The sequence below is a fragment of the Crassostrea angulata genome, chromosome 4 (genome assembly GCF_025612915.1).
Source record: "Crassostrea angulata isolate pt1a10 chromosome 4, ASM2561291v2, whole genome shotgun sequence".
NCBI lineage: Eukaryota > Metazoa > Mollusca > Bivalvia > Ostreida > Ostreidae > Magallana > Magallana angulata.
The window spans coordinates 43,979,548-44,000,586 of record NC_069114.1 but is presented as its reverse complement, the minus strand read 5'-3'; the positions used below and the strand labels follow the sequence as shown (position 1 = coordinate 44,000,586).

The 21,039-nt window shown below is 32.1% G+C and overlaps 1 protein-coding gene and 1 pseudogene across 2 annotated transcripts in view; one reads left to right on the top strand and one right to left on the bottom strand.

Annotated features, from left to right (window-relative positions):
* Positions 1 to 297: 297 nt before the first annotated feature.
* Positions 298 to 21,039, bottom strand: part of LOC128181440 (galactocerebrosidase-like) — a 164,256-nt gene continuing 143,514 nt past the window's right edge. Inside the window, exons 2-5 of one of the 2 annotated variants that reach the window (XM_052849840.1) lie at positions 2,741 to 2,918; positions 1,740 to 1,909; positions 1,485 to 1,561; positions 298 to 714 (exon numbers count right to left, since the gene is read on the bottom strand). In XM_052849840.1, coding sequence (XP_052705800.1) covers positions 478 to 714; positions 1,485 to 1,561; positions 1,740 to 1,909; positions 2,741 to 2,832 — 576 coding nt within the window. In that variant the 5' untranslated portion in view covers positions 2,833 to 2,918 and the 3' untranslated portion in view covers positions 298 to 477. Of the gene's footprint in view, positions 715 to 1,484; positions 1,562 to 1,739; positions 1,910 to 2,740; positions 2,919 to 3,593; positions 3,789 to 21,039 lie in introns of those variants that run through there. The other variant, XM_052849839.1, reaches the window with a different exon arrangement.
* LOC128182284 (A disintegrin and metalloproteinase with thrombospondin motifs 6-like) lies at positions 3,987 to 19,749 on the top strand (annotated as a pseudogene).

Sequence of the window (21,039 nt, the reverse complement as noted above, 5' to 3'; positions counted from 1 at the left end):
GTCATAAAATAAGATTCGATGACAAAACTCTGAAAATTATTGACTGACATTGTGAGTCAAGCATAATTTCCGAATGAACCGATTCAGGCCGCGGTTTTACAAACAGGCTGATATTAGTCTCCTTTCGTACAAAATACATCATGATTATTAACGTATTCAATTATATAGTTAAGAAAAATAAAATCAAATTGAGTGATAATAATGCAATATTCTAGGAATAATTTTCATTAATATTGATCAATAAATATAACTTCTTAAAACATTAACATTATTTCATGTATTACTTATATTGCGTGTAATCATTTTAAGAGAACAATTCTTCAGCATAGGTACTTGGGAATTTCGCGAATAATTATTGCACGCATATTTTACCTAGCAGGAAAGTTAACAGCAGTAAAACAATGGAACATTTTGTTTAACATATCACAGTCTTACACATTTAACAATCGGCTAGTTAACGAACATCAGTGAAAACATTTACGGTAGATTTCTTTTTGGCATAAAATATAATTTTGTATCTTCTACAAATATGAGTTCTTGAGATGTTTTCAGTTTTGAAATATCAATATCCTTGGAGCTCATCATTTTAAAATTATCAAAATTTGCTTTGCCATAAGAATCTGTACCTCTGGCAACAAATCCATTGGATGGTTTAGATGGAATGGTTGTTGTAAACAAAGGAACTCCATTCACACTGCCAACAGCTGTAGAATTCTGAGAATGAAAGAGAAATGTTATCAATGTTGTCGGCTAGTGACACATCAACGTTTTGACAATGCTTCAACTCGACGAATTTTATTCCATTAATAACTCGCGCGCCATCCATATCGTCTTTGTTGTAATTTGGTTAAGTAAATATTGCCAATCTCGCAAATGCTTGTGTGCTTAATAGCCATGCATATTTACAAAATATAATTATCATTACTTTTAAATTTCTAAAATCTTATAAAAGAGTATATCTCCCTTATTAGAGATACATAGTGGAAAGTAGAAAAGATCGCTTAGTAGGTCAACGATATGTACCTGTATACATGACTCTTGTCTCTGGTTCTTTGATCGTGTCTTTTGAGTAAATGTATACCATAAGTACAGAAAGTAGGGAGACGGGGAAAACGATATTTATGCATAAAGTTTATACCAGTAGGTTATTGCAATAACTGCCCGTTTTAGATCATACACTACTATAAGTATCTCTTTAGTATCTCACTTTAATATCGCTGGACTAAATATATGATTCACAGAATTTATACATCTTTAGATACATATTTATATCTAATACTAATATTTGTATCAATGTTTCTATATTTATGCATTCAGAGATTTTTCTAAAATCTTATTCCTCAGACTAAATATGAGTAAAACATCCCATTTAGAAAAGGCCTATAACGTATATTATTGAAAATTGTCGGCTATTTTTCGTTCAAAGACACGCAAGTGTTTACACGGTACTACTTATTTCCCTCTCTTACCAGCAGTATGCTTACTTTGACAGTGAGGCTTATATTATTCCATGCATTTGTTGATACATTAACTGATCCTTCTTTAATAACTTTTGTACGAGCTGTAACCCAAAATAATTAAAATCTAAATGCGAGTATTACAACACATGTACACTTAAATAAATTAGAAAAAAAAACAACAGACAAAAAGAGGTTAAAATGTATTTTTTTTTAATAAAAAGGGCATTTAAATTAAACAGAGAAACAGAACTTTGGAAATAAAAATACATGACCACTTACACAAGTCATTAGCAAGAACAAATTTCTGCTGATCAGGAAGTATGAAGAGAAAAATCCCCTTGGCTTCCCAAGCATTGCATCCCCCTTGATCCACCCTGACAGCAACAAATGTCCCTGAACTTCCATTGACCTTGGGGATTTGTGTCTCGACAGTCACAGAAATATCAGTCCTACAAATAGACAGGTACTCATGTCAAAGAATGGGTATTTAAAAAAATACAAATTAGAGATTTTCTATTTCAAAAAGTAATATAATTATAATCGGTGTAAAAAATATAAAGTAAAGGTAATTTTATATGCATAAGCTAAATAGTTTTCAGAATGTTTTGTTATGGTTAGCTGAAGAAGTTTAACAAAGACACATAACTTATATCAAAACAATATTGATTTAAGCTTTCAATAGTTTTACTGTGGAACTTCACTTATAACAGATTCTCAACTTGTTGCTTCTTTGTAATAAAAAATAACATCCTTTATATTTTTTCCTTAAATTATTTCTCTCTTTGTGGCTTCTTCTTTATCTCTTTATGGCAAAACGTACTAAAATGTACCGTACTCAGTTCGAGAAAATGTTGATCAGTGATTCGGGTTAAAGGGAAATGTTTATAAGAACATCCATTTTCTAAATTTTAATTAATAGAATTTTGATTCTAGAAACGATTAACAGTTAACTATAATTTACAACAGTGGTATAGACAACAGATAACAAACAAAGCTCTTAAGTTTATGTAAGCAGAAAGACTTCAAACACACAATAATGATCAAGGTCTGAAACTAACAAAACCTTTAAGAATCCTAAAAGGAAAACAAATCCTTGCATAACAGCATGTCTTTGTAAAAATAAGAAACGAAAGGTATGTCCCGTGTTTTACATGTATCATTGCATCAACTGAACACTGAACACTACACTGTACATATAAGTGGGATAATTTTTTAGCAAGTATGTTTCAGCTTGTTGGAGGAAAGTCTTGTATGAATAAGATAGAGCAGCTGCTACATACCAATAATAGTTTCCTATGAGATCAATTGGGAAGACTAGATTCAATACACACCAATATATAGGTGGGTAGGTAACGACTTGGGTCAGCACCATTCCATGACTAGGATCCTCAGATTTTCTGGTTTCAAACACACCTACTTGTTGAGCAAAGAGTGAAGGCTCAACATGTTCTGGGTACCCTGTGTGTACAGAAAGACATGACTCAAATGATTTCCTTGAAATGAGGATGCTAGAATAGACAGTATGACATCTGAATTATCGTAAGTAGTGAAGTACAGTTTTAAGGAGAAAAGTACAGGGTGTGTGCTCTCGTACAGCAATTCACAGATAATTGTCTAAAAGATCTTTACATGTAGTGAAAACAAAGAACAAGATTAAGATATCCTATTTTCCCTTTTAATATTGATAGATTTAATCCAAAGAGAAGAGGAGAAAGTCTTGAAAGTCAAATGTAAGGAAACTGAAAGACAGACTATTTGATATGGTAACGGTAAGTCACAAGAATATAAAATCAAAGAGCAGAAAAAACATTAGAAAATGATGCACTGACAGATTTGTATTTTTCACAACTTAACAAAAATTCAATTAACATACGTAAAATTGCCTTCAAAATTTACAATTTTTGTTGTATCTAATTTATAACATTTTTCTATTGCTTGGGTGATCATGAAAGCAATATTAGGTTTAAACAAGCAAACAAAGTGTATGCAAGTAATAAGTACGTCTTTGTTTATTGTTACCTCTTATTGGCATAATGAGATAGTTTAGGTGTTTTTGAATGAAAATATACCAATGTATTTGCGAGTATTTGTTAAACTCCTTAAAAAAAAGTTACCATGACAATGATCATTTACCAGTTATGATCGCCTATAATATTCACAGACTTATTTGCTTTCTCTGCTTGACACCAAGAAACAGGAAAATTCAAAACAGTCTGCGTTAAAATCTGTTTTCTTAAGAGGTCTGACGATTTCATGATTTCATATGCACCTGTCTGTTGAGCAAAGTTGTTTGGTTCAGAAAAATAAGGATATCCTGTTCAGAAAAGTTATTGAATCATGATGTTAGAGCAGATATCAGCATCCTTAAAATTTGGGATATATCTATTCATGCAAAAGATAGTTGCTACCTTAATTTAAAGTGTAGATAAGTTGATAATTTATATGCATCTATTACAATTACAATGAATTCCGTGAAATGAAATCAACAGTGCAAACCATCAAAGTTTTCAATATAAAGCAGTGGAAATGGCTGAACATCTGGAGAGTCTGGGTATTGTCCTTTTTGTCCTGTTGACAATGTTGTAATGGTAATCACTTTATCAACTCTAACATGCAGGAATATTGATCTGTCCATTGTTTACCTAGGTTTTTAAGGCATATGAATATTTATTGATAACATTCCAAAGATTTCGTATCAACAGAGTCTCAAGATAACAAGTAACAAGAATTTATCATTTTTGCAAGAAACTTCAAAGCCTTACCAACAGGTGACTGATTGGCTAAAAACAACTCCTCCATTCAGTAACCTGTTCAGTCCTTTTAGTTTGTATTCTATTGAGTGAATGGCAGAGATTACCCTGTAAAGATTTTCTTCTTCATGTTCAATCACTCTAGGATGAAAAACTATTTTTTAATATTTTAATCTTTCATCAGAAAATGTTTGAAATACATGCAATTTTAACACACCATTTAAACATAATTTAGCAAACACCACATCTCTTTACGACAGTTTTGTAAAGAAATGATTAGGTTGTCCATCAGGACGTTGGACCCTTAATGAATTAATTAAATACACCTTGACTTGTCCAAAAGATCGGAAGAAGTCAGACTGGGAAGTATTCTGTCCAAAATGGAGGCTACTCTTCCACATATATACGCTTGAAATACTTGCCTGCAATAATTATTTTGATCACAAACAGAATAATTGCAGTATTGTTCTTTATAGCATAGTTGAATGATTACAAAATAAGCCAATGAAGACGTTTTTAAGGACATATGCGACCTCCTTCAGTTTTAAGTAACTTTCTTTGATAAATAATTTCTTTTTTATTTTGCATTCAAACCTGATGATGCCAAACATTCAGGGTGCATCACAAGGCTACTTTTGGAGTTAGAATATTTTGAATTTTTCTTTCAATAGCCTGCAAAATGCAATTATATGCTTAATAATAAAGTCATAGTATATATTTTCAATTTGAAATAGTGTATAACCAAATAGAAAAATGAAAATTTAATTTTTGAATTACGTAGTGAGAATCTTAAATAGATCTAGTATGATAGATTTGATCACGCCCCGACCTAATTAACACCTCATAATATTCAAAGAATGATTCCTTATTCCTTATATTTATATAATTTTATGCCATTGTACGATTAAATATTAAAATATAAGTAAGTAAACCCCGTTGGCGCCCCAATTATACGTCCTTTGAAGTTATGGGTTTTATAGTACAAAATTTATACGTAGCCTTAATACAAGCAAAGACACATGAAAATGTAATTATTTTTACCTACATAGCTGCCTTTAAGTTGTATAGTGACATTTTGTGGTTTGACAGAATATGGCGGGAGTGGAGGGCGAATACAAATAGAATGGTCATGACTCTGAAAGAACATTTTATATTAGATATATGTACAAGAGACATAATTTTGCCTCGTTATAAATATAATTTGTTTTCTTAAATAATTTCAAAATTACAGAAGTTGAAAATCTCATTGATATCAATACGGAACATTTGTTTTATTAACTGTGTGTTGAAAGTAACTGTGCCATGCAGTAATTTGTTATCAAAAGTTGAAAGTTGGACAGTAAATAAACTCAGAGTTTGTTGTTATTATTTTGAATTCTTGTTTCTATAATAATCGTGAAATCCTTGTTGTTGGGGCTGGTTAGAGACATCATGCTTCCCCCCTGGTGTAACTTACTGACTCAGTGATCATGGGACAGGTATTTCCATCCAGGTTTGGTGAACTGTGAGGTATTGGCTGACAAACATGTATCAGAAGGGGAATTTTAGGCAGCACATAAATTCAAGTGTATTATGTCTTTCAATTTTACATTTTTTATTTGATTTCTACAACAATTCAACAATTAGAAATTACACAAACCTGGATGACATAGTACACTTAGAATTTCATGAAAAAAGAATATTATCTATTAACCTTGGGTGAATTTTAAAATCTAGAATACTTTAACATTTGTGACATTTGTAATATACTACAATCCAGATATATGATGAAATGAGGTAAAAATATACTTCTAATGATGTGTTAAACAGTAATTCTCAAAATAAAACATCGAACCGTCCTTATGTTAGATAGACGAGCAGTTCTGAGTGAGTATTGAAATTATCTGGGAATAAAATGTGTAAAATACCAAACATTCATTTTTAAAAAATTTGGTATGCTAAATTCTAAATGTCTGGTAAGTTGTTTTTATAGGTTATATGTTTGGAAAATTGCCAGAAACTCATGTTAAAGTGCCAGAGGATGTAATAGTCAACGCTACATCTATTTGTTATACCAGTCCGTTTTTATAGCACTAACATTCCAATTTTTTATTGTATTTTTTATTTTCTAGAAAGAAATAGCTAGAGTTTATCAAAAGGAGCCATACACGGGAGGGAAGTTCCGAAAGAGCAAAATAAACATTTCAATTTCTCTGAGCGAGAAACAGTTGGAAAATTAAAGAGACGTGACAAACTAAATTTTATCAAAAGTTTGATCAGGTTGAGTTTAATAACAGTTCATGTGAACGATTACTATTTAAACATCAACATACCAGATACAAAGCTATATATCAAAAGAATCTTAATTAACCGTAATTTACTTAATGCAAAATCTATAATGATGGAAGCATTTAACAAGGGGACTTTATATTGACATAGTCTTATCCTAACAGATATGCTTCTATCAACAAATGACGAAATAGAGCCGCCATGTAGGACCACTAAGCGGGAGTTGACAACAAAGGATGTTGCAATAAAACTAGGCGTGTACACAGATAGCTCCTTTACAGCACAGTTCCCGTCTACAGGCGTTTCCAAAAGGGTCGAACTGATGCATTTCAAGTACCAAGGGGTACGATATATGAAATTTCAGTCAGACAGGTTCATTAACAAATAGTCACAACAAAAGTAATCATACAGAGAGACAGACAGACAAAACATATTTTTATGTCATAATAATTTTTGTTCATTAGGCGCAAATGGAGTTTTCTCAAATCTGAGACACTTGGATACAACATCAAACTAACAATCATGAATCTTGAGTTTTGGGAGACTAATCCGGTTAGTCCTCTGTATTTTCTTTAATGACTACTCGTAATAAAGTAATCTTTTGAACTTTTAAATATCTGTTTACATGTATCTCTTATTCTATTGTAGAGCTTTCACAACATGTCAAAAAAGCTACATGAAACCCTCTCCAGTTTCTGTCAGGGTACAAGAAACGTTTCTCACAAGTATGACATCAGTTGTTCTCACACATCGTAAGTACGATATAGATACATGCACTATAAAGTGTTAGAGCATGTTTTATTGAAAGAAAAAAAACATTTTTCATTATTAACAGAATTTTACCAGCGTCTCGAGTGTACAATGTTCATATACGTATGGGAGGATACGGCGCAGGATGGAGTTCATGTAGCGTAAACGATCTGCATAACTTTCTTTAGTGGGTATTTCTAGAAATAAATAGAAAATAAATATAAAAAGAGCTATAATACTACAAAACTAGCGTATCATATGATATTGTGTGTACACCCAATTTTATCATTGATATTTCAATACATGTAATGTTACTAACCTAACTTTTCATCCAACATGTATTAAACTTATATCCTTAACAGGTAACCCTACATTTACAATGTCAAGTTTTTAAACGCCAACTGCAGCTCTCATATTCTCTAACGAAGAATTTAACACACTGCTGGAATACAGGGGTTCACAAAAAATTCTCTGATGAATATTTTTTTGTTATCGCGATTTATAGTGTGATCGATTAATTGATTAAACATTTATGCCATATTGACGTTTACTATGTCGTCTGAAAATCACTTTGCGCCCGCATCATCGTATAATGCATGCCATTTATGTTGAACACAAACCTTAATTGGATAACTGATAAGATATAAATATTTCATGTTTTTGGTTACATATAATTATGTATTTATTCAATGAGGACAATCAATTTTCTTTGATACAGACTTGAAAAAGCACAATGTTTGTCCAGAGAAGCTGAAGCTTTAGCTGAGCTGAGCCCATCTTTAATTGGTAAATAACTAATTTATATATTCTTAACTAGTATTTCACAAAGCATAATGGTGCCAAAGTCAAAGCACTGGTACTGACATTTTCCATTGTATATGTCTGTGATAACATGAGGTAACGATTTTGTAATGTACCTGTCAGTCCAATAATTTCCATAGACGTACTGTTGGGGCGCATGGGGGTTTGCATAAACAATAATCTAATATTTAATGGTACAAATACTGAAAGTTCTGTTCATAATTTACATTTTCAGCGTCTTTGTGATAACACTACAAATCAAATTTATATTCACAGTCCAATATATTCAAATGACTAATCGTTGGCACGCAAACAGGCACTACTGGCTCTAAAAAGTACTGAAAGTGCCATTTTTTACTGATAATTTCTGATATTTACTGATATTGTACTGTTAGTGCTGAGAATTGCTGATATTTACTGATAATTTTACTGCTGTTACTGATAATTGCTGTTGGTTCTGATATTTACTGATATTTACTGATGCTTTTGCTGTGAGCTCTGATAATTACTGATATTTACTGAGATTTACTGTTGGTACTGAGAATTGCTAATAATTACTGAGAATATTTTAAGGCCCAAAACATTGTCTTTTAATTATTAAATAACACATATTTCAGATTTAACACAATTTATTAAATTATATATTCTTAAGTTTTATTTATTTGATATTTAGCTTCTTTTGAACTTCGGAAACTCACAGATCACATTTTAGACAATATTAGAAAGCCGGTCAAAAATTGGTACTTAAACTTAAGGCAGACTCCACAAAAATGTTAATTTCTAAATGCAGTGGACTTTTTTTTTTGAACAATGAAAAACCCCATAATTCTTAACATGATTATTTTTCTTTTCAAAATAGAGTGATACCCGGTCAGGACTTTGTAATGTCTTTGATGTTTTACTTCACAGAAAGATTAGCGAGGCAGTATCTGTGTATAGTATACATACTTTCAGCAGATCAAGAGGTTTGAATGTCGCAATTCAACCTTGTAAATTGTCAGTCTGGCACCTTGTGTATGACATTACGTATTATCCGTATACAGGAATCCGTGATCTTGAGAATATTTATTCAAAGATAAAAGTATTATTTTTATTGACAACAATATAAGTAACGTATTAGAATGATTTTCATATTCATCATCTTATTTGTTCCGCATTCAATTGATTAAAAAAAGTTGGATAAATAATCTCTCTCTCTCTCTCTCTCTCTCTCTCCATTTGCTGAAATCAAAATAGGTAACAATCGGCGAAGAATAATTTTTATTGTCCGACCTTTCACTCTTTCTCTTTTAATACATATGTAATATATCTTCTGTTGCACGGCTAAGTAATGTTGTCATGATCTAGTTCTCTTATTCAGCTGTTATTGTAAATCTGCCCACCCTGCTCTCTCTCTCTCTCTCTCTCTCTCTCTCTCTCTCTCTCTCTTGCTCGCATATATTATCTAGTCCTAAAATTTGAGTTTCCGAGTCAAAATGGCATAACGGCATTAGCACGATAAAGTTCTATTTCAGCATCACAACCGCCATTTCAAACACAGATTTCGAGTGTAAACTTTTCTAAGACTACAAAGAACACCAGCTTAATATAGTGAAAAAGTGTTCCGGCTTATCATGCTTTAATTCTCTCTCTCTCTCTCTCTCTCTCTCTCTCTCTCTCTCTCTCTCCCTCTCTCTCTCTCTCTCTCAGATAATCTATTATAACGTATTATGAGGCGTCAATGCAGAAAGGCATAAGCATGATTATGTCCCATTACAGTATCATTACCACCGATTGCAACAGCGATTTGATTGAAAACCTCTACCCCTCTCTCTCTCTCTCTCTCTCTCTCTCTCTCTCATTAATACTTTATTCATGCACTTGTATGCGGTTATATGACCAGCGGCTATATAATTTTGAAAATAAGACACACAATTTAACTGATTTTCCGTAATCTATGAACGCTTAGATATTTAATCTCCACGCCTAAAAGCAAGCAGAAAAAAATATTTTGTATGTCTGGGATTAAGAAAAACCTCAGAACTAACAGAGAGCACTCAGACTATACACACGACAGGGTGACCACGGCAAGGTGTGAAAATTGACCACCTGTGTATATGTCTGGCAGTCGCTGAAAAGATTCTTGTGTATGTCTGGGATCAAGAAAACCCTCAGAACTAACAGACAGCGCTCAGAATATATACACGACAGAGTGACCGTGGCAAGGTGTGAAAATTGACCACCTGTGTATATGTCTTGCAGCCTCAGAATAAACAAATATAAATGGCCGGGAAATACAATGTGAAACAAAAGTGTTTGATTTTATTTTGAAAACAAAATTAGTGATTATGGCCGGGATAAAAACATCTTAAGTTTATAATTATAAATATTTAACACGGTTCAATTAAAGAGTTGATCGCTCAAAATTTAGAATCATTAAATAGATGTTTATTAATTACATAAAGTGGTTAAAATCTTTATATTTTTTTTTTACTATGGATTGTTCTATATATACAATGTAACACTGTAGTATCGAGTGGATTGGCGCACGGGGATGGGATATATAGCAATTCTGCAATTTCTACATTCATTTATGTGCTGAATTGTGTTAATCAGCTAAAATAAAGCTTAGAACAAGAACAAACAGAAAAAATATGTATTGAAATAAATAAGCAGATTATAAGAAGAATAATCAAATCTAATTTTTGTGGTTGTAAAAAAGAAGTTACTGTTGATAAAACTTTAATTAGATCTTACATATTTCTTTTTAAAAAATGCCCGGTATTTGTTTACCGATAATTTTAAATAAATATAATTTGCATGTTACAGTAATTAAAATTAATCTCTTAAAAAACCCCTGCCTGTAATTCTCAGTAATTATCAGCAATTCTCAGTACCAACAGTAAATCTCAGTAAATATCAGTAATTATCAGAGCTCACAGCAAAAGCATCAGCAAATATCAGTAAATATCAGAACCAACAGCAATTATCAGTAACAGCAGTAAAATTATCAGTAAATATCAGCAATTCTCAGCACTAACAGTACAATATCAGTAAATATCAGAAACTATCAGTAAAAAATGGCACTTTCAGTACTTTTTAGAGCCAGTAGTGAGGGTTTGCATAATAACAAAAATCACATAAATACGTTAATATTGCTATACTTAATCAAACATTTGCTATTTTTTTTATTAATATTAGTAATAAGGAATTATACTTTGACTATTATGAGGTGATAATTTCGGTGGAGAGGTAAGGGGCATGGTCAAATCTATCATAAAATCCTTCGGAATTTTTGGTTTGATCACGCTTCGTCAAAATTATCACCTCATTATACTCATAAAATGATTTCTTTCTGTTTAATTAATAACAGAATAATAAATGTTTAGTTACATTGTGTATTATTACGAATATAATTTTAGTTATCCTTTTCTAAAGAAACCTACAACCAAATTTAAACTTGATATGTAAATAATTAACCTTTTGTAAAAATATTCTTAAATTAGGTCAGGAATACAGTCCGGATGACATCTGTGAGAATAGATACGGTCCAAACTTCTTTTTTAGAAAGTTTGAGTATTACTCGGTAAGTCTTCACAAACAAAGTCTTCTTCCTTGTCGCAGTTAAGATGACTTAACGGTCGTTGGCAATGTCAGACTATATAATTCTTTTTTAAAAGTCTTTAAATTGTGTAAAGATTTAAAGAAAACCACAAATCTTAAAGCAAAAACAAAAATAATTGGATTTTTCCTGAGGTAGATCTGATAATTAATTCACTGACCATCCCTCCTTCCTAATTATTGAAGATTGATTATTTAGGAAACATATAGATTATGAAACATATAATTTTTATACGTCCATTTTCGGTAGCACTGCGAGGCTTACAGTTGTGTTAATCTTACGGAGGGAGCCCTATACGGCCAGATGTTTAACCATGAATGGCAGGACATACCCGGCTCTTACTGTGGCGAAGGAAAAGTACGTTGAATCAGAGCATTCACTTGTAAAAATGATAGCTTGATTTTATTTATGTTTTTGTCTAAAAGATCAAAATTAGTTTTTAGGACGGAGATGATATCACTCTTTTTTTCATTTGATTTTCAAAGAAAAAATGTTGAACATCCTTTCTTTTCTCGTGAGATTGTTTTTCTAATTATGTATTGGTTAAACATTTTTCATAGATTTGCTTTAAACAAACTTGTACCACGTTTGAGGATGCCAGACAAACCCCCAAATTCATCAGACCAGGAGGGTGGGGTCCTTTGGGGCGTGGCAGTCCTGCTGCAGAACATGTGGGGTGGGAGTAACATACAGACGCCGAAGATGCAACAATCCAAGGTGATTTTTTCTCATTTCATGCACGGTTATTATCTTATATTTGCTGAATATTATTGAAACATATAAAAAGCCCAGACTAGCATTTGGTCATCTGTTTATTAAATTCAGTGAAGCGTATAATTTGAATTTGATATAAATGAACTGTAAGGAATATTTTAACCTCAATGAAGTTTCAAGTTTAACTGCATAGTCTAAAACATCGTTTATACCAATGTAAATGCATCATTATCTAACATTGGCAGCCCAATAAACCACCCGGGCTGTGAAGGAGGGGAGAGCAATGCAAACGAAGCCAATATTTGTAATTCAGAGGTTAGTGTAACATTTCTAGCTGCCACTGCAACGCATAGAGAAACCAGTAAAGACAAAAAAAAAAGAGACGCCATTTACCAATAATATAATGATTTGAATTGTTTCTGTTCTAGCCATGTTCCGATGATAGTCCAAAACAGGCAGATCTGATTAAACAGAGAGCTTCAGAAACATGTCTTACAATGCTTGAAAATATAGTGTTGAATTCGTCAGAGTATAATTCAACGGGGGAAAGATAAAGTCATTCTGGTGAGAAATAGCCACGCATGCTTAAATTGCTTTATAAATATTTACTCATTATTTGTTTTGTAATATAAATATGTCATAAAAACTCCCATTATTCCATGTTTTTGAACGGCATAAAATAATTTAGAATAAGTAATGAATAGCTGATTCATTAAAATTATGTTGTAAACCCATTTCATCCTTTTTACTAGGAAATTATGTGTGTGAAGTTAGATGTAAAGAAGTGGGTGATTTCAAATCGCCATATTTCACAAGATTCGGCTTAATGCCGCACGGTACCCCATGCGATGCCAAAGAAAGAAAGACCTCACTCCCATTTGTTTGGAGGGAAATTACAGGGCAAGTACATGTAACAAAAAAACTGTTTCTAAGTTTTCTACTCATATCTACTTATGAAATTATTTTGATATTTTTTTAGTAATTCGGATCTGACCACTCGTGCATTTTTTCCGATACTAAAAAGCATCAGTAATATTGAATGCAAGACTAACTATATCTGGGTTCGAGACTCATACTTCATTTGGTTTTTACACATAAAAAGATTATTTAAACTTTTCCGTAATGAAAAAGCTCGGAGTTGCTTTCGATGAATCTTCTCAGGACAGATGAGAACAGGAATAAAATCCATTTGTCCTGAGATGATAAGCTTATAGAACTTTGAAAACAAAAATAGGCTATATATTTACTAGTACTGAAAGCACATACACATGTACTTAAAATTCACTTTCTGTTTCATAGTTTCTAGATTTTTTTCAATGCTTGCATGTTTATGATATATCTTTATGTTTAGATCTTTGGGTGTGACGATGCTTTCCTGGGAGGGACAAAAGAATTTGATGAATGTGGTGTATGTGGTGGGGATGGGTCCACATGTGACGTCATACAGGGAACATTCACGGGTATACCTGGAGAAGGTGACTTGTTTCGCGACATTTAACTTTACCTTTGTAGTACAATTACATGTAAATATACCGGTATTGCCGCCTTAATACAAAACAACAATACCGCAGCATCAACGGAAGTGTTACTATGTCTTAATACGTATCCACTCCGTATCTAATGGGATAAAAATTCATTCTATATTGTAACATTGAAAATAACTTTTAACCATTGTCAGATAGAATGCTTTAATGTCTTTTTTAATGGGTTTTTATAAGTATAATAAAATTATTGTCATCCTGTACACAATTTCCAAAAAGGGTTACTAATATTTCAATGTACATAAAAAATATTTTTTGCAGGTAATAGAACTCTAATGATTGAGATACCGAAAGGAGCATATAATATTCAAATTTGGTTTAACTATTGGATAATGGAAAATAACTTCATAGGTAAGTAAAGATGTATTCACTGTCAATAATCATCGTTATTATACAAAAAAGTCTGTTAATCTGATAGTTTTCCCTGCTATTAACCTATTGATTTTGATAAAAGAAAACGCTGGATAAGATACTTTCTCTTTTGGTAAAAAAATTTAAAATATCATTCATACGAAATAAAGGCATAGCTGTGTTCTCAATTATGATCTTTATCGATGTAACATATGAGCCAACCCAATGCATTAATGTGGAAGTTTGGAAGATGCTCATTACTTTTACATTTCGTTTGTAAAAAAATATTCATTATGAATTAAGACAACCATTTCTGTATGACCTTTTATCGTTGAACTTTTTGAATATAATTGATGTACTTTGAGGTGACAAAACTTTAACTCATGATGATATATGAAATATATGATATATGAAAATATAAAAATATCTAAAGAAGTTCACACACTTATACAAAAGTGTGGAAGATTTATCTAAGTTTTTAAATCATTTGCATAACTTTCTTACCCATACTAATTTTAATTCTAGATTTGCACAGTATTACATCATTCACAACTAATGATTTTTTTGTGTTTCACTAAGTGTTCTATAACTGTTATAAATGTTAACTGGCATTGTATGGAATTGTAATTGTAATATATCATGTACAAGGAGAGAACTCTCTAAGTTTCTGGAAAGTGTGTCCAATCCTTTTGGCATCATTAGTCAATAAAATATGTTCAACTCAGATACTATGTCAAGCTAACATCCAGGCATTGTCAATTTATAGTCGTGATTAAATTCCTTATCATTTTAACTCTCATTTTCTCTCTTTATGTCTCTCTCTCACTCGTTCCCCTAAATTTTATCTTTCTCTTTTACTCTTTATTTCGATGTATTCCCCGTATATCTCTCTCTCTCTCTCTCTCTCTCTCTCTTACAGTTTGACTTTTTCATTACACAAGAGATGTACGATAAAGATGACGTCCCCGTTATCGTCAGCCATGTTGGAAGCAGCTGGGTGTGGAACACGGATGAGAGTAAAAATCCGGTCAATTTTGCGAACACCTACTGGCATTATAAATATATTGAGTACTTGTATACAACGGGACCTATCTCCGAGCCTGCTATCATCAAGGTAGGATTACACATAAAGAAACTTACTTACTTTAATCCACATTCAAAAATTGATTAAAATTTTCAAAAATTAACATTTCATCACCATGTGAGAAGAAACTTTGAAATGGTAATTTTTACAAACTTGTTCTATTAATCTATTAGTGATTATAAAGAGAAGTATTGAGGCAATATGCATGGTTATTAAACTAGGTCGTAGACATTACGTATTATTCAATAAGATTACCTCGATTCATCAACGTAGGTAAGCTCTGAAACAAGTATTCCTTTTAAAGGAATGATCGGAAATAATGATATATAGATAACTAGAAGCAAGCAACATGATCAATTTGATGTAAATTAATTAAAAAAGTACAGTATTTTTACAAAATAAATTATGTGAAATCTGTACACCATAATTTCATCATTATAAACCGTCAACAAATTTAATTTTGAAATAAATTTGGGGAAAGCCGTTCGTAAACTCCTTGTAGTTTTATATTTTTAAGGTAATTATTAAATGTTGATGTATCTGCTTCTTCTTCTACTTTTTCTTCTTCTTCTTCTTTAGAATACTGAGTAGGGCTCTTCAATGAGCATTAATACGTATACAAAGAAAGAGTTGTAATTAAATAATTTAATGCGACTGAAAAAACATTGAATGCCACCATAGCTTGCTATTGAGGTTGCATTATAACGTAACCTTGTTTATAAATCAAGCTACTATTATGCAACATCAATAGATCGAGGTCAGTTCATGGAGCATCTTCTTATGATCGAGGTCAGTTCATCGAGGTCAACTGCATTACTGAATGAATTTCGATCGAAATTCTTACGCGTGAGACAAAATGTGCATTCGTGAATAAACAGGTCGAACTGTATTTAATGTATGTTTGCATCTCTTAAGGTAAATGAATGAAGGAAAAAACCTGAATGAAATATTATTGCGTGGACCCTGAGGTCCACGCAGAAAATATATAAGCGAGGTTAAACCGGATGCTATGGGGAAAATTCAGCCTGCGCATGAGCTAGCCTGGTTCCTGTGCGTAGTGGGTAGCTCAGGGAACCAGGCTAGCACACGTTTAACTGAATCGGGTTCGGGATTCCGTGCCATATGCACACATAAGTTCAAAGGCGCTGTAATTGTAAAGTTGTCGGTAAACAGCACAGAAACAAAGTATTCCTTTTAAAGAAATGATTGGCATGTGATATGAATTATCAGTATTATGAGATAAGTTAATGTAATGCCGAAACTACATCATGCATCAAATAGCATAATTTGCAATGTTTTGTTGTTTTCCGAATACATATGTAACTTAACTTTACTCTTATAGTAGGCGAGGCTAGAGAACTTCCTGATTAAATTTTTTTAAAGCATTTAAGTATGATTGAATAATTATGTCACTGTATAAAAGTTTAAATCTCAAGAAAAATGCGTCAAAATATGGAATTTTTAATTTACACAAAGCTGTCACTGCATAGTTAACAAAGTAGTGCGAATCGTAATGTGTGCGCAAATAGTAGAATTCACCGAATGCCTGATACTATACATGCAAACTTCATTCATAGATATATCATAATTATTTTAGGAGTATGAACCCTTAAAATTCTGAGATAAAAAGTCAGGGCTATATACATACATGTATACGTAATACACCGTACAAATTTAGTGGTTAAAAGCAGAGGGCTAGAGGCGGTGGAATCTCTGATAATCTTAAGGCTTTCACGTTTTCGTTGGAAACACATGCAAATTGTCCACGTATTGTAGTCCTTTTTTAAAGGACAGCAACTTGTATAAAAACTAAACCAAAGCTTCAAGTTTTTAAATAAGAACTACTTATGCAAGCGGAATGTGTGCGCACGTGTACGCATTTGCCGGATGCCTCATATGGACACAACAGTGATCGGCCAAAGCCGGTTACAAAAAGTCTTCAAAGCAATATTTTTCTACCAAATGAAAATGGTCCGTAATTGCATTTTTTTTTTTTTTTGATTTCAGCTTTATCAAAAGAACGCTTTGGAAAACAAAGGCATTCATTACGCTTATTCTTTACCCAAAACTGGTGAGTTTTAATAAACAGCTGATTCAATATGATTATGTTACATTCTTAGTTTTAATCAATAGGAATAAAAGATTATATAAAATACGTTATCTTATATTGTCTAAAATGCATGTTTTATAATATAATCCATCAATTTGTAGAGCAAATTTCCTTTGAAAATCGTGTATAAAAAGTGTTAAAAAGACATTTTATTGCTATTAACCTTCATTAATATTAACGGTACAGAATGATAACAGCATATTTATTAGTAAATAAGGGTTTAAGTTTTTTAGAGTGACAAAGGTCATTGTGTTTGTATTTTTAAATACAACTAATTCTACAAGATTTATTTTAACATTTATTTAAGGCGAATGTAAGAATAGCGGGACATACAACCTTAAACTGCGTACTTGTGACTGTCCTACTGGATTTTACGGTAATAAAATATATGGGATATTTTGTTTATTTTATAGCTGTGTTAACAAAAATAGAACGAGAGGATATATGCGAAAATGATGCCATGCATGTGGTACATTGATGCAAATTTTACGTTAGATAAATAATTTTATCACATGCTTAGCTCAGTATGCGGTGGATATCACTCATGGGATTAATTGGTGATATTACACTGTATTCTTACGTCATGTGACTTCATAGTTATGGTTCTTGATTGACATAGAATAAAAGTACAAACATTATTTAGTTGAAAAGTGTGGAGTTGTACTTGTGAATCATTTTTTGTCGTTATATTCATTGTTTTCATGAATTGATAAAAAAAAAAATAGTTTCGGAAATAAAATGTTAAAGCATCTTTGTTAAATCGTTAAGGAAACTTTTCCATGCGTAAAGTTGTGACGTTCTGCAGCAAATATGCCATGCGGCTTACAATTTAATAATTTTTACAGAAAAACATTAAGATTTAACAAAAGACGTAGTTAACATGTGATAAAAAGAAACTCTCATGATCTGCAAAGGTTAATGATTTATATCAAACTCGTGTTGTGTTTACTATCCCCTCGCCAAGCCTCGGGAATAGAAAGAACACAACTCGCTAGATAGAAATCATATACCCACCCAAATCATGAAAGATCCAATATAAAGTATTCAACTTTCAAAATAAACATTCAATTTCAATCCAAATTCCATTCGGTATCAGAAAATTGATGTGAGAAGATTTGTTTAAGAAAAATGTCATTTGCATCTCAAAAATTAATAAAACCTAAAAAGTGTAATTCAACGTAATTATTCATAAAAGATTAGCATACCGTTAGATGGTAGGACAAACGTTGTAGGCCTCGGGATCCTAAAGCGATTTCAGACTTCAGTCAAAATTTCAACCAGTCACAAAATAATGGTTTATCATAAAATTACAATGGAAATTTATAATTGAAAACATTATATCAAGACACTTTCAATAGCATTTCAATTTTGTTAGTATTTTTAATCAAGAGATATCAAGACAGTTTACAATTTTTCACTTAAGTCTAAGTTTGTTCATGATTCTGGGAGCTGGATTTGGAGAACTTACGTATTGATAAGCTTTGTTTAAATATTAAAAAATTATCAAAATTGAAGCTAATATGTAATGAATTCTTTGTTACTTAATAAGAGATTTAAAAATACAACATCTATGTCTAGATTTAAGGAATTCAATGTATAATGACGGGATGTTGAACAATGAGAATTATTTTACACAAGTTCAATATGTATTGCTAGATAACAATGAAATTGAAATAAACTAAATTCACATGACTGACTACATATAAGAAGCCGGTTATTTGGAAGTTGATTTTTTTAAAAGAGTTATTTCCTCTAGATGAATATTTGTTTTTTTAGATTCGTCAAGTTATCTGCGTTTAATGATTCATTTTATTTTACATTTTAATAAAGAGAAAGTTTCTGCATGTATTAACCAAAATAGTTTTACGGATTTAAATTCCTTTTTACAATATCTTGCTAAAACATACCTTGCCAATAGACTTCAGTGTGAATTTAAGGTGTGATTAATTAAACTATAATCAAAATTATGGTGGAGTATTTTTATTTGATAACACCTACAAAATGATATCATGAATATAGGGCCATTCATTTATTAGGAACAAAATGTGGATGTTATATATTGAATACCTTAATTTGATGACCATCCAGCTTCTGAAAGTAAATACAATGACACCTGATATTTCTGTCATATTAACAGGGGCTGACTGTGGCAGTCGCTGTAATATTTACTGCTTCAATGGCGCGGCATTGGACGAGTCCACCTGCACGTGCCAATGTAAGGAACACCAGACGGGACGTTATTGTAAGTGTGAAACAGGATATACCGGGATAGACTGCACAGAAAGACTGAATGATTACCAATGTCTGAATAAAATTTGAATGTAGACTTTTGCTCTTTTTTTGGCTTCAATTGTCTATGATATTGATCTTGAGTCTTGTGAAGTAGCTTTTGTTCTGGACCAGAAACAAATGAAAATAAAAAAAAACCTCGCATAACACGTTTAACAAATTTATGCTAAATATTGCATTATGGAATAAAGATGAGAATACCAGGCTGAAGCTAGCAGCCACAAACAGCAGCCACTAAGCCCTTAGAAGCTAGCAGCCAATAAGGAAATTCATCAAAGTACTGAGAGTACTCGAACAGAAAATTATATTTTACTTAATTATCGACATTTTTTAATTAATATAAAACTGATTAATGCTAAATAATTTGTACAAGCATTGACGACTTCCGAAGCAGTAAAGCTCGCCTAGATAAGAGTTATAAATGCGTCTTTGTTGAATAGAAATGAAGTACGTCTTTACGAGTCATAAGTTATGAAAATTATGTTATCATAAGTGTAGTCTTATTGATACAAATAGAAAATCTATATGCATCGTATAAAGTGATATGCAAACGTATTATGATATAAAAGACACAATAAATTAAAGTAAATTAAAAGGCATAAAACGATACAAAACATTAAAAACCCAAAGCCAATTCAGTGTGACAAGACAATTTGTTTACATCGAAGTTGAACATGTGCGTGTTTAAAAATTTATCCTCGGGCCTTTTCACTCCCCCGGATACAACACCAATCGAAAGCTAAAAAAAACTAGTATTATTACGAATATGAGACAATAGAACACCCAGCATTGTGATTTTATTCTCATAAAAAAATTATCATATCTCGCAGTCAAAAACAGCGAAAATCATCAGGTGAAATTGGAATTATTTTGTCTCAGCCATGTTTTGACGTGAACCTTCGAAGAATACAACAAGGACAAGGAAAAGGGTCGGTTGAGTTAGTTCACCCGAACTTTGTCATATTTTAGCATTTCACAATGATATAGGGGTAAAAGGTGGGCCATTATCTCTTTTATCTTTGAAGTGTGCATCAAACGGATACCAGGGCAGTGTAGGAGACGTATGGATCTATTATTTCCGGGTCTCAAATTTGGGCTGTAGGGGTACTACCAAGTGGCTCCCAGGGGTTCTGGCTCATTTCAGGGGTTGTATCTCACTTGAAAATAACCACAAGAACTTGCAAACAGTAGGATTAGGTAGAAGGCCTCAAGAGGTATTCATATTAAGCCTTAAAGGGCACCTATGACCCTTACAAAGGTTTAGTTAGCTCACCCGAACGTTGTCATATTTAAGCATTTCATAATGATAAAGGGGTAAAA